Below are 15,485 nucleotides of genomic sequence, written 5' to 3'. Positions count from 1 at the left end.
CTCTTAGAGCGACAGATCCTTCAAAAGGTGACTATAACACGAACTGCAGTACAAGAGAGAACAGAACTGAGTAGTCATGTTTAGGTGGCCTTAGAAGACACAACTATCATCTGAATAGTCACTAGAAATAGTTGCCAAAGTATACGAATGACAGCTGTTTGTGTTCTTTTACACGGAGCGATTGGAGTTCACTTGTTCAATTTTGATCAATGAATGAATTGTTGGAAGCATTTACACAGGCCGAAATGTAATTTGTCAACTAGTTTGGGGTCTGACGTTTTTGGCAGGCATGTATAGAAGGGACTGTTCTGTTGAGCATCACTCAAACATCTGTTTTCAGGAACCAATGAGTGTTAAGTGAGAGGACAAAATGTCCAAAAAGACAGGAGCCAATCAGTATTTGGTGGGAGGCTCATGTCGAACAAGCGCACACCTTCCTGCAAGGCTGTTCGCTAGTCATTGAAAGGCAGCAATTACCTGTTTAAACCAGGTGATAATCAACCAGCGACTAGTTTTAGGTGAGCTGAAAGAAGCAAATAACAACTAGTGAGCCAATTCTCACTTGTCACCTGGTTGGTGGCCATGTTTACACGGAACAACTGCTGCTTACATTCACTCTATTGAGTGAGTACTTGGACAGTGGTTGTCCTATGTAACGTTACCCTTTGTCTATGTTTTTTATGTTTATGGTCCTCTGGATGCAGCCAGCAGTGTAAACAGTAGATAGCGATGACAGATGTTCGTAATGTGTGTTTCTAAGACGAAGTACCCCATTCTGGTTTATTGAGGCTTATGTATCTCCTCATCTTTCCTCTAGTCTATACTAGATACACTAATACTCCGAAGCACCATGTTTATTGTGTAGATTGTAGGGCTAATAGTTTTTTTTTAGTCCTCATGTACATAGCAAAGCCGTTTCTGGAGCCTGTTTGGAAATACATGGAGTCCCTACGTGGTTCAGCACTTAATTCTCAACCCCAGAATCAATGGACTCTCTGGGTTCCTTATATGCCATTATGAAACATCCATTTTACATGGCATCTACTTCAGAACTTCATCATGACTCTAAGCTTCAACCAAGTGTCCAATATGCCAGCGCACCAGACTTCAGACTTTTTTTTCATGTTTCATAAAAATCCATACGATGGAGTCACACATCTGATTTTGTGTTGACACGTCTTGTCTGATGCCATGGCGTATTTGGTTACTTTTTTGCATAGTCTTATAATAAAATCTGTGTACGTATTCCTTCCAGTTGGTGAACAAGTAAAAATACATGTGACATTGTGTTTCAGATCACCACAGATCTTCGGCAGCGTTGCACAGACAGTCACACTGGAACCTCGGCATCAGCACCTATGGCTGCTGGCATTATAGCCCTCTCACTAGAAGCAAAGTGAGTATAAAGCACACATGTTCTGGGCAGATTACAGTATGTCATGAAAATATGCGAGTTTTACGAGCTCCATGTGATGGCAATATGGACGGAGCTAATGGGTGTTAATAATAGATTGATTTCAATGTTTTATTCACATGAGCAATTCTTCACTCACAGTGATGTTGCAAGATTGATAAATCGCTGCATGTCCCATTTTTGGGCGATTCCTCGTAAGGAATCACCATTGTTTTCTATGGGACTTAAAAAAAAAATCCCATGGCACTTCTTGCAAGTGTGATGCAATTTTTACCATTGAAATCCATTGGAAGCGCATGTGATCTTTTAACGCATGTGAAAAATGCACATGAGAATCGCAAGTACATAGATGCAAGGCATTTTTTAAGCAAAAACACATTGTGCTCATATCCAGAATCGCAGGTTTACATGTGCAATGTCGGTTCGAGTTTCTGGGAGCAATATCACACTCTCCTATGTGAATACAGTCTAATGGTGAGCATGCTGGAAACTCTTCATATTCCACAAAGTATACAGTAAGGTATTTACAGTACTATACATGGTTCTTTTTCGGCCTCTGAAACCCCCCTGATCCTGAGAATCGGCACTGCGGCCCTTGCACGGACAACCCTGACTGCCAGCAGTGCAGGTAACTGCAGCACTGCTCCATTCAAGTAAATGGGACTGGATGCAGCTCTCTGCATAGCTGAGCGGGGGAGACACTGTGCAAGGAAAATGGTGCAGGGGTGCAACGCTGATTCTCAGGATCGGTGGGGATCCTGAGAATCAGGATTGGTGGGGATCCTAGAAGTTGAGTTTTAACTGATATGCCATTACTCTATAAGAAGAGTAACGAGTCTCCATCTTTGATTAACATTATCTACAGTATATGTTCAGCAAAGGAAGGCCCATTTAGACACAAAGATTCTTACTCGAAATTTGCTCAAAGCCATCTTTTGAGCGATAACTCAAGTTGTGTCTAAATGCACGGACATCGTGCAGTTTTAGTGCACGAGTCGTTCCTTGCTCAATTCTAGTTTCCTAGAATTGAGCGATGAACTCTTATCAGCGGTGCAGGCTGTTATCACAGTGGGCAGCGGTGATAAGATTCTTTCAGCTTGTGTCCCCCTGGTAGTTCACAGTGGGATGCCAGCTGTTAGCGCGTAGAACAATGCAGCTGTTTGCTTATGCAAAACAGCGGTATTGTTCGCCGAAAGATAGCGGCGGTGTCCCGCTGTTCCTGCATAGCTCTTTAGTAGCTAATTAGCTACTATAGAGTATGCAAAAATGTAACTAAAACTGTCGTTTGAACGATTTTTGAGCGATCATCTTTCAGTGTAAATGGGGTTGAATAAGTTACAAAGATTTTTGTTTCTACAGTATATTTGCTGACCATAGCCAGGTAAGGTTACACTGTTTCTTTGGTAGTGTTTTAACGCAAGAATAGACATCTGCAGTTTGATGCTTGGTGCTTTGTGGGCTTTTTTGTGACATACTTTATTTAGCAATATTTTGTGTATGCATTCTTTCTGCCACTGCTGAGTTTCCGTAGAGAAGCCTATGGAGGAAAACACCATTAATTCCCACACCTAGAGCATTCTGCGTTTTGGTAAGATGCCATTAGCCTCCACAAACTAGAAAACTGCGTTTTTTGATTTCACTATAGACTTACAACTAATGTCTTGCTGCAGCCTTTTAGACTAAAAGTTGCAAAAAATTACAAAAGTACACAAAAAAAGACCGGGCCAAACTGTGAATCTGGCCTGAGTATAACTTTGCTCTTGGCACTATTTAAAAAAAAAAAAACAAGACATTGAATTTTCTCCTTTCCTGGTATTCCAGCGGTCCCTTATATTAAGGCATGAATGAAATACCATGTATTGTCCAGGTTAGGCTGCCTTCACATCTGCATTGAAACCTCCATTTAGAGGTTCCGTCACTCATACAACACCAAATACTGGATGAAATAGCTCTGCATGCAGCTCCTATTCTTCCAGTAAAATGCCGGGCAGATGAGCGTAAACCCAATGAACCCCATCATAGTCACTGGGGTTGATTTATCACTGTTGGGTTCCATCATAAGACAGATCCGTTTGGCCCGGGGATTCCTCTTTCCTGCTTCCCGAATGGAGCAGGAAAATGGAATCCCCATCACAGATGTGAAAACAGTCTAACTGGGGTTCTTTAAACAAAGTACGTTGTGGCTCTACGTCTCATTGAGTTTGCAAGGAAATATGTGCTAACAATCCCCTTTATGAAATGGGTATGGGCTCCCGATATTGCTCTTTTCCATTCTACTAATATTTCATTTCTAGTGTTAAAGTTGAAAGCTGAACATGATATATAATCTCTGCTTGTGTAAACAGCCAAAGGCGAACTATACTAATATTGAAACTTAAGCTCTGTGGTATATGGTTATGTACAACTTAATTACAATTGGATACAATTTAATTTAATTTTTGCTATGGGTGGGGGACCCATAGCAAAAATTAATGGTCAGTGCACTTTGAAACAACTTGCGGTTATATAATAGCCAATGTAATATTTAGCAAAATACAAATTCACTTTATTTACCTAAAATAAAGTTTTTGCACTTAAAAATCCCTATAAACTATTGGCCATTAGGGAGTCTCCAATTCTTCTAATTTTCTCTCCACTTCTGTTGTCATGTGAAATCTTTGTCTAGTAACAGAGTTAACAAGATTGCACACAGGAAGTGAAGGAGGGTGATAACTCATGTTGCCCATAGAAGTCTATGAGGAGGAGAGGGGAGAGAGAGATAATCACTCAGATATAGAGCTAAGCAAAAATTATACATGCAGACTGGAAAAGTGATGAAAATGCCAGATACTAGTTATGTGGCCAGACATAGTGTATATACATGGTAGCTTCTTTTGATGAATCATCTGAAAGTGCAGGTAAGCTTTAAAATGGAAGCCCATAATAATATTAGGTTTTGCTAACCAAAACCAAAAAGTCTGATATTTGTTTGCCCCTGTCCTCCCTTTTTGTGGGGCAAATTCCCAACTCAATATTTGCAAAAAATGCAGTACCTCTGTAGAGTACCTCTGTAGAGTGGAGTCCGGCACAATTTCTTTCTATCCAATTGCTCAGCAGATCGAAACAACCAAAGTTGGGCCCCCCTCTCTCCAAGGGCCCCATAACAGCAGCATGGCCTGTCTCTATGGTCTGTACACTCTTGATCATAGATATTATCCATGCTTTCCATCCCTTTTAATTGATAGGATGAGAATTATTTGGTATAGTATGACTTAAATCCTTAGTTTGTATCCTTACAGCATGCTATACAAATAACCATATACTGTGTGAAGACACATTGCCCGTCCTCTACACCAAAAAAACAGTGTTCTGAATCTTATTACAGTTTACATAGCAAAATCTGAGCACATCTAGCACTTTCTCTGTTTAACCCTATATATTACTCTCTAACCTGGAATGAATCAAGCCGATTAGAAGTTAATTCAACTAGAAACTGAGAGTGAAAATTGCTGTAGAGCAAGAGGTCTCCAGTTACACAGGTTATTCTTTGGAAAATAGAATTAATCATTTTGCACCGTAGCTTTTGTTGTTTTATGTTTTAGTTCTGCACCGTTCACTAGATTGCACATAGAAATTGTTCTTTTCTGTAATGTGCTACTGGATAAAGCTGGCTTCTCTATGACTTATCATTTCTAATTGTTCCTAATAGCAAAAAGCCTAGTTGGAGCAATCAAACATAAAAACACATTTTTATTCCCTCTGGGTAAGCTGCATTCTTGACTACGGGTGTCAGTGTACTAGAACTACAAGTCGTGACTTGCATTGCATATCTTAGCGTTCTACGGAGAGATTAATAGATTTTGTTAAGGTTGAAAACTGTGAATATTAGAAAAAAAAACGTTCTTCCCATTATCTTCTACTTGCAGTCTCGTCCACATTGGGCCATATGCCGGGTTGGGGATATATAATTACAATATCAAGAGTTTTATTGGTTAATCCACCATTTGCCATGAATATTTTCTTGAGCAAGACACAATGGGAATAGTTCGCTCTTTTTTTTTGCACATTGCGATTCTATTATAGCAAAACTATTACTACAAAAACATGTATTTATATGTAAATGAGGATATTTTATATATACATTACGTCTCAAATAGAAGCAGAATGTCATGCTTTTCGTGAGAAAATTTGTAGTTTCCTGGCTTTTAAAGAAAAAAATCAGTTTGAATCATTCTTATAATGTGCGTACGGGGGGCTACTGGGAATCTTATCCCACCAAGGGAAAATCAAATCCTAGAGGGTTACATTGTGTTTGGACTGTAGATTGTGAGCTCTTCAGTGCACAGTTCATGGAACATGTGCTTAGCATTTTTTTAGATACCTTGTATCTATTATTATTTATTATGCAGAACCATTAGCTTTAAGAATGCTGTATATACGAGCAGGAAAAAGAAAAGGAACCCCCTGGCCAAACAGGTTTGTCTTATGATGAAACCAAACAGCACTGGACGGATGCCATTGACTATAATGGGGTACATTCAGTTCCCTCTCAGCTGCCCGGCATTTTACCAGAAAAAGCGTTGCATGCAGCGATCGTCCTTCCAGTATTTTGTGCCGGATCTGCAGTGGAACCTCCAACCAAAGTGCCAATGCAGATGTGAAGGCAGCCTAACTGACTAGTACAGAGGGACAGACAATGCTGCCCACAAGGGCTTACAATCTATATGGGAGAGAGCAGATGATAGTACTGTAGGTGAGGGTCAAAGTTGCTTATTTGGTAATGTGGTGGTAACAGGGTTTTGTAGGTTGTAGGCTTTTCTGATGAGGTGGGTTTGAGGTTGCTTTTGAAGATTTGAATTGTGGGAGAGAATCTAAGGGATCAGGGTCGCGAATTCTAGAGTATGGGAGATGTAGGGGAGAAATCTTGGGGAGAATGTCTGGAGGAGCAAACAAGAGGAGAACAAAGAAGGAGGTCTTGTGAGGAATGGAGATTAGATGAGAGATGTTTGGAGACAATAGATTGTGGACAGCCTCGTATGACATTGTCAGTAGGTAACCCGGCACTGGCAGTGAGTAGACGAAGTAGAAGAGCAAGGACAGAGGTGGATTAACTGGGCAGCGGAGTTGAGGATGGTTTGGAGAGTTACAAACACTGGTGTAAGTATAGAGGGTGCAGTCACACATGGGCCCAGGAGCCCTAGGGGGCCCATAAAGTCTCTCTTCCCCATATTTCAAACCAGTACTATCAATGAAGCTTTATAGTTGGGGGCCCAGTTCCAGATTTTGCACTCAGGCCCAGCAGCTTCAAGTTACACTTCTGGGTACAAGAGTATTAGTTTGAAGGCCCGAAAGGAGGAACATAATAGGTGCCTGATTATGAAATATTCTTGATTATCACATGGTCATAGAAATGTGTATAAACCCAGGAAGACAGACCAAAATAAAATGTTAACGCAAATCTGCTGCTGTAACTTTTTTAATCAGGGGAACTTCCTAATTGTGGTCTGATCAGTCTTTTGCTTCTGGTCTAGAGTAAACTACCATTTTCGCATTTCCACATAACTGCTGAAGAAGAACCGAGCGTGATTAATGGTAAACACTTCATCAGGCGTCTACAATAAGGGCAACCACAAAGCAATGTGGTCCTACAATTTGTAACCAGGTTTCCTTTGTTTAGACAGCAGAGAACCGCCAAGGTTTCCATGTGGAAGTTATTTGCTTGTACAGAACAGGTCTTACTGAGAATTAAAAGTGCAGTCCATGTAAGATTAATGAGATGAATTGGCTGATGCAGCAGTGATCTATTAATCTTTTTTAAGCTAAACTTTTAACTTTTCCTGCTTCATAAGGAAGCTATCAAAGTCCAGTTAATCATTTCATTTTGAGACATTAACAGTTATGCAAGGCGGTGGTTCAGGCCATTTAGGAATGGTTTGTTTCTGCAAACACATATAAATCACTCTCTCCATCTGATTAATTCCGCGATGTGTTATGTGACTAGGTGGTATATTATTACTTACTAACTGCTACACGCGTATGAACACTAAACCGTAATTAAACCACAGCTAAAATTGTAATGCGGCACAATGTAGGCTATTGTTACCTACAAGACCATTTTGTAGGTTTATACATTGTGATATACTAGGGCTATGTTCGCCAACCAGTGACTTGGGAGTCCTATATGACTCCTTCACTGTTGCCAAATAGACATTAAGTACCAATAGCACCAGGGGTAATATTACTGAATCTTGGAATTAGGCTAAGAAGTATATCACTGGTTCACAGCTCCTTGGTCAGACACTTGGCATCCCAGTAAAACTGACCATTTTCTGCCATTTGCCAATTTTTGTTGTTTTTATTAGAAACTGATTTTCACTTGTACTAAAACAGCTTTTAGGATTAGAATAAAGGGTCTATTGTTTTCCAGAAAGTGCGCCAGTGTCTGGAATTGCATTGCAGCCCCATTCACCTCAATGAGGACCTTTATTTCTAATCTCATACAACCTATTTAAAGCGGCTGTTGGAGTATAAAAAAGTTTTCTTACATGGCCGGGCATGCTATAAAGTAACAAAAGAATTGATACTTATCTCTGTTCTTCTCCCAGGAAGCAGCAGAGTGGCTCAAGTGAATCTCCCGCTGTCAGCGCTGGATGGAAGTCAGCCAATCAGAGGACACAGCATTCCATTATGAGCTCATGGCATCATGGTGCCCAGGATTTTGAGTGCTGATGCCCAGAGAATGGGGTGATTCAACGTTTACCTGACTTCCAGCCAGCGCTGCCAGCAGATTCACCAGACCCGCTCCACTGTTTTCTGCAGGGAGTAGAAAGGTAAATATTGATACATTTTTTATGTTATAGCATGCAACTGACCATCTAAGCAAAACTTTTTTTATACTCTGACAACTCCTTAATGCGGCTCAACACCACCAGCCAGCTTTGTTTAAAGGGAACTTGTCACAAGGCAAGGTTACTGCTGCCCAAACCATTGACAGCATGAAGCTAGGACAGGCGCCCAAGTAAAAATGATTTTTTAAATATTTTTAAATGTTTCAGACTTTTAGAAAAAATGTTTTTTAAAAAGCTACCGGGAATGGGGAGAAGAGTCACCAGGGCGGAGCCTCACTAGTTGCTCCCCGTCTGAATTGGCTAGATTGACAGCGCTCTCCCTATACACAAACAGGAAAGAAATGTCAAACTAGCTAATCTGTGTGGGGAGAAGTTGGCGGGCAGCTGGTCCTGTCACTCTTCTCTCTATTCCCGGCGGGTTTTTAAAGTATAATTTTCATGTAACGCCACAGTATTTCATGTTAAACATACATCATCGTAATGAAGGCCCTTGCCCTGACGTCATACTACTTGGCAGTATAAATCTAGGGATAGGTTACCTTTTAGATGTGCCTTTTAGTGAGACAAGAAATATATCTATACTTCCTAACTAAGTTGGTCTTTGCTATGAATTGTTCTTACAGCCCATTCTTAACCTGGAGAGATGTACAACATATCATTGTTAGGACTTCTCGCCAAAGACACTTGAATGCTCCAGACTGGAAGACAAATGCTGCAGGCCACAAAGGTATGTTGTTGTTTCTCTTATTTTTAGCATTACTTTTGGCCGTTTCTAGCAATGTTCTGGCATTTACAACCTAAATCATTCAATAAGAAAGAAAAGATAGCAGCCTATGAAGGCTAAACAATAATAAATTCCCAGTGATGTAGCTATAGTCGGGGGGCATAACTGAAGGCTCATGGGCCTGGGTGCAGAAGTTCATCTTGGGCCTCCCCCTGCAAAGCTACTCTGCTGGGCTACCGGCCGTGGTCCATCCAAAAAAATACATACACACATAGATTTTATATATCAGACAGCATGTCTTAAGAGAACGTTTAAAACAAAAGGGGTGAATGATGGAAGTTGGTTCTCATCTGAAAGCAGGAAAGGCTTCCTGTAAGTAACAAGCTGTAACCCTTTACTGCTGCAAAGGTGACATATGCTCCTCACACAGCTGAGAAGCAGTGAGGACAATTAAAAGTTTATTGGTTATTCTGTGTAAATATTCAATGACCATTGAACCCTGTAGCAGTTATAGCACATATGGAATTGCTGTGAGGCGGTCACTTTACACACTGAGGGATTTCTGACACACAACAGCTTAGAGGCCTTCTTCAGTGTTTTCTGTCATTTGTAAGTTCATGTGAGTAATTGTTTGTTATTCACTCCAAGTCATAAGTTGTAATAGAGGATAAAAACCTGTGATACCTATATGGGCCCAGTGATGTCAGTGGTGAGGGGGCCCTTAGTCACCCTAGCTTATGGGCCTGGGTGCAATTGTGACCCTTGCGACCCCTATTGCAAGGTCACATGCTATAGGAATTGAAACAGTTAAGGTTGCGAATAAATCAGAGGGTCCCACACATAACACACGTGTCAAAAACAACAAAAAAAGAGACAAAAGTTAAAACAAAGATCCATTGAATGAGAATTTAAAGTACATGGCAAATCATAAAAAAAAGTGTATGGATCTCACGGACTCAAACTAATAAAGCACATACATAAACGAAAAGTAATACTGCACATAAATAAAGTCAAGTAAGTGCAAATTAGGTCAAAACCACAACTAAAAACATACCCACCAATGGAGCCAGGACACACCCGATGCTCTTTCGTTTCCTTTCTTAAGGAGGGGGGGGGGCATTGAGAAGAAGACCAAGCACATCTACTGTAATTATTGAACATAAAATTGGAAACATGAGACATTTTTTTTTAAATTCAGCTTCGTATTTGTAAGTTAGTTATAAGTTAGTGCAGAATAAAGTGTTTTCTAAATTACTCAACTTCTTAAGTAGATTTGGATGTTATTAAGGTTACGGCTTTAAAGAAGTAGTTTAGAAGCGTAATGGTAGAATAAATGGCATAGCATGGTAATATACATAACTTCTCCTGGAAGCCGGTACAAGCACTGCCTAAGAAGGCAAAATTATGTGACAACACACACGCTAGAGCAGAGTCACACATCAATCTGACAGGCGCGATTCTCGCTAATTGGTGCCATATATATCCACGTACTATCAGAGTAAGTGATCTTTTACTATCATTATAACGGCAAATGGCAAATCACACAACTCTGTCATCATCTGAAGCAGCAAAAGCGCGTCTATTCAGATAAAGAAGTTTTACTATTCTGTGTTATGAGGTCTCCCTGCTCAACGGCAACTTCCAGAAATGTAACTTTCAAGTGACAGTTGCGGTCCAGAGGAATGCATTGAGTTGCTATGGATGCCATGGATATGGACTGTACACATGGCTGGCTTTTGGATAGACAATGCCCTATGCAGAAATTATTTAGCATTCCCCTCACTTCCTGCACACATATTCTAGAAGTTAAAAAAAAATTAAAGTCTATGTCACAATCTCAAATAATCTCAATATATTAAAAATGAAAACTACAACAGCTTTTCAGATAGTTTTCTTATTTTCTACAGTTTTTTATATAGTGATCCTATGGACATCTCAGTATTATCACTCCCCCATTGTAATTTCTCTCATCTCTCCAGTACCTTCGGACTTCGCCCCAGATTCCTATCTCTAGTATAATTTCTCCCACAAGATATCATCTACACCCCTTCAGTATCCTCTCTTGTCCCCCATTATCATCTCAATTCCCCCAGTGTAATTTCTCACTCATATTATCATCTTGCCCAAAATATACTCCCCTACTGAAATGATCGGCTTGGGAGTGATCGACCCAATGGGAAAAAATCGGGTTCTGTAAATTGATTGGGGTGGTGGTGGCAGCCGGCAGCGGTGGAGTCCCAGTTCAAAATCCTATCAAGGTCTGTTTGAAACCTAGAACTCCAGCAGTGCCATGCCAAATCACCTGTCCTTTTTGCTCAAAGCAGAGAGCCAATATTTTAGCAATTTTTGCAAAAAAATCAGATTGCGATGATCTGATTTAGCAAAAATTGGTCCAGTTTTATCACTCGAATTGTGATTACGATGAGCAACACTACCCCCAGTATCATCCCTTCCTCACCTCTATCAACATGACCAGTATTATTTCTGTGCTGTTCTCAACGTATTATATCTCCCCTCAGATTATCATATCTTCCCCCCCAAGAGCCATCTCATTCCCCTAGTAACATTTCTTCTTGCCTGCATTAGCTTCAACAGTTCTCTTTCCCTAATATAATCTCTCTTCCTCCCGAGTATTATTCCCCCCCCCCCCCCCCCTCTGGAGTGTTATCTCTCTCCCCACAGAGTATTATCCCTCCCCCCAGTAGGATCTATAACCTCCAGTATTACTTTTTGTCCCTCCTAGAATGGGGTTCCCCCCACCCCCATTATTATCTCGACCCCACAGTGTAATTTCTCCCCCGTAGTATTATCCCCTAGTACCATTTCTCCCCCCCCCCCTCTATTATCATCACCAGTATTACCTCTTCCACTAGTATCATCTATCTTCTCCCAGAATCATATCTCTCTTCCCCCAGAGTTTTATCTTCTCCCTCCTCATGGAAATATCTTTCCTCCACAGCATTACCCCCCCCCCCCCACCACAGTATTATTTGCCCCCACAGTGTTATCTCATTCACTCTCACCACAGTGTTATTCTCCCTAGTATCATCGCCCTATAGAAGACAGCTATCTTACCCACTGGTTGGCATCCTCTCCTCTCTACACATGATAGGAGTTGGCAATATTTATTTCCTGCGGCTCTCACAGCTCCTGTGCCATATCTAGAGGAAGGCTCCTCCCACATGTTACACAGGAGCTCTGAGAGCCACAGGAAACAGCTGTTGACACCTCCTATTGCATTTAGACAGGATAGAGTGGCAACAAGTGGGTAAGACAGCTGCCTTCTCTGACGGACATGGTGATAATGATGTGTGGGGCCACCATGTAGCCTTTCTACTGGCAACAATGGTCCTCCTTCAGCTTGGGAGGGGTGATGTTCCCTGTCGAGCTTCATAGGTCACACACCCCGAATGCATTTACGTATATGTCAGTAGACGTTCTTCAGTCTATACTATAAAAAAAACCTTTATATAGATATATTGTATAACATTTGTCTAAGTTCTCAGCCTATGGCTCATGTATCCCAAGGGGTAGATGCCTTATTTCTTGGGTTCTGTGCTGTTAATAAGGAGCACAATCCATGATCATGGTCTTGAGAGTACAATGATGTAATCTGAGGACAGAGTACCTTGCGCAGGAATGTTGAGTACAAATATGTACATGTTACTGGACACAGCCATGGCGATGAGAATGAAACCTTCCACTGCTGGCCATAATCAGTGAACATTGCCAGGCTGCTACTTTCTATTTTATGACCAAAGAGCTTTTGTTCTAAAATGTATAGAATGCCTTTAAATAAGCCAGTTTATGTCTCAACACAACAGTAAGCGAATGAATGCTTTAATTATAATTACAAATGTCATGCAATTTTATGTGTTCTTTGATTGTGAATACATATAAAAGCAGTTTTTATTGCATCTTCAATATAATTTTATCTGGAGAGATGTAAAACATTATTGTGTTTATTGTGCTCTAAAGATTTTCTTATTAGATAAAATGTAACATCTTGCATTGCTGTACTGAATATATTGTGTGTGAACGAGCTTGTGCCAGGGAGACATTACTTAGTGACATGTCCATTGTTATCTCAGAAGCTGCACTGGATACTTGTATTTTCCAGGATGACATTTATTGGGGACTACATGGCTGGTCCTTATTATTTAGAAGAGTCATAACAACCTTGATCTATAGAATAACTACATATAAACCTTCATATTCTGCATTGATTTATTAGTGGAGGTAGAAGAATACAAAATGAACATCAAAATCAAAAGCACATCAGCACACATAATGGATGAGGCAGAGGCACAATTTGAAACTTCTGGGCCCTGTTTATAAGGCCCAAAATCTGTAGCAGGGTCTCCAATTATAATGCTTTTTTATAGTACTATGAAGAAAATAGGCCTTATGGGCCCCTTTAGGTTCCTGGTTCCAGATCAAACCACTGTCAGGGCTTGAACCTGGGACCTCCTACTCTCTAGTCTGCAGCTCTCTACACTAGGCCATCTAGGACTTGGACAGTTCCGCTGCTGAAACCTTGCCTTGTTCTATGTTCCTGATAGTCAAGTTCGGTCCTCCCTGTTCTGGCCCTGCCTTGCTGCTAATTTAGGCTTCCTATAAAAGCCTGGGCCTGACATGCCTTACCTGCGTAATTATTGTGCTCCAAGCCTTGATCAAGCTCTACTTCTGCCTGCTCCTCTCCTATTCAACTGAGACCTCATGGCTTCCCTTCCAACTACGCTACCCGCCTCCTCCATATGTACTGCGAACTGAGACCTCCCGTTGTTTACTCCTGGCTCTTCCCTGACTACTCTCCAGACCCGCAGCTACTACACCTGATGCTCCACCCTAGTGTCTGAACATGCTACAACCACATCCCCTATAGTTACACTTCTGGAGTTAGGGTACTTCCCATAAGATTGAATGAGGGAAGTGACATAATAATTGAAAGTATACATTTTGTCCAGTGGACCAGCAGTTTGGTTCTGCTTTTCCACAGGAGTTTCCAGGTGATGAGAAAAATAGACAGTGTTTTTTAATACAGTTGTAGGATGCATGCAATAAAAATAGAGCAAATTGCACCAGATGTATAAAGCATGGGATATGTGACATGCCAGATACATTTGTCTTTTTCACCATTTTATGGTTACCCTACATATACAGTAACATTTTGCTCCAATAGCTTAGCCTACGTGTGGAGAAATGTAAAACTGAGATTGCAAACATTTGCTGATCAATATTTCAGTGTAACATTTGATACTAGTCTTATACCATCTGTATTGACGCTGTTGGTTGTTTAGGACGTGGCAATATCAATGGCTAGTACTTGTGGTCATAAATGAGGACTCCCATAGCAAGCCACACAGCAATAAGTCACAAGTTACATGTGGCTCCTCAGCCCTGGTTGGGGACCTCTGCTCTGTATGCTATTTTCTAGCTACTTTTGAACATAGTTAAGGTTGGCGTAAAAAGTGTCTAAAACATACGATAAATTTGGTGCCAGCCATAAACTCCATTCCTGGGGCAATTTGCTTACTAAATCCCCACCATCTCTTTCTTTAGTCTAACTGGATGTTTTTGACTGTGAATTACATGTTATAGAGTATGATTATATAATTGTTCTCAGTAAATGCCTACAAGTTGAATTAGTGCACAAGTGAACTTAATAAGTAACAGTTCCAGCTTTTAGGTCCAAGACCACCTGAAGTCAAAGCATTCAAGAACATTTATCTAATCCATTGTTTCTCAAACCGCATTCCTCACGACCCCCCAACAGGTCATGATTTGAGGATACTCTGTAGAGAGAAGACCTGCGGCAATGTCTGAGGCAGTGACAATAATTACATCACCTGTGCAGTACTATAGAAATCCTGACAACCTGACCTGTTGGGGAGGTCATGAGGACTGGAGTTTGGGAAACCCTGATCTAATCAGTGAGCATCTAACATATTCAATGACATCTGTCTCCTTTAGGAGAAAACCATCACTTGCTTGGCTAGCCCACCACCCATAGACTCTACATGCCCGAACCGTGGTAGAGTGAAAAGTGTCTAATCGATTTCCCAGTATATCCCAAGCTGCTGAGAACCACTAAACATCATTCCTAGGAATATGTCTGCTTTATGTGTCAATCGTAGGTTTCATACACAATGTTGCATAGGGTGAAGAAACCTAAGGCACGGAAAGTTAAGATGTAGCCTGCATCACAGGGAGTATGTTAGCGCCTTTCTGATTTGCAGCTTGACATGCCTGCAAGGCACAATATGATCGCATGATAGATACGGACTGCTCCTTTTACAGCTTCATACCTTTTTTTGAGTGTTATCAAGCAGAAATATTGCCTCTGGCAGTCACTGCATGAAGTTACTTCCCATTAGGAAGAAGCCTTTACAGTAGATCTTAATCATAGCCACTTACTTAAGACCAGTGAAGAGAAAAAACTCCAGTTTAGGCTTAAATCATTCAACCATAAATCATTACTTCATGTGGAAACTATGTATACGGAGAAGACAACTTGGTG

At 40.8% G+C, this 15,485-nt stretch overlaps 1 protein-coding gene across 3 annotated transcripts in view; it reads left to right on the top strand.

Annotated features, from left to right (window-relative positions):
• PCSK5 (proprotein convertase subtilisin/kexin type 5) overlaps positions 1-15,485 on the top strand; it is a 436,962-nt gene that overhangs the window by 190,448 nt on the left and 231,029 nt on the right. For all 3 annotated transcript variants that reach the window (XM_066604156.1, XM_066604155.1, XM_066604154.1), the window contains exons 9-10: positions 1,296-1,396; positions 8,865-8,968. In XM_066604156.1, the coding sequence (XP_066460253.1) occupies positions 1,296-1,396; positions 8,865-8,968 (205 nt within the window). The remainder of the gene's footprint in view (positions 1-1,295; positions 1,397-8,864; positions 8,969-15,485) is intronic.

The sequence above is a fragment of the Eleutherodactylus coqui genome, chromosome 5 (genome assembly GCF_035609145.1).
Source record: "Eleutherodactylus coqui strain aEleCoq1 chromosome 5, aEleCoq1.hap1, whole genome shotgun sequence".
NCBI classification, from domain to species: Eukaryota; Metazoa; Chordata; class Amphibia; order Anura; family Eleutherodactylidae; genus Eleutherodactylus; species Eleutherodactylus coqui.
Note: the sequence above shows the minus strand (reverse complement) of the source record. Positions and strands in the feature narration are given on the sequence as shown.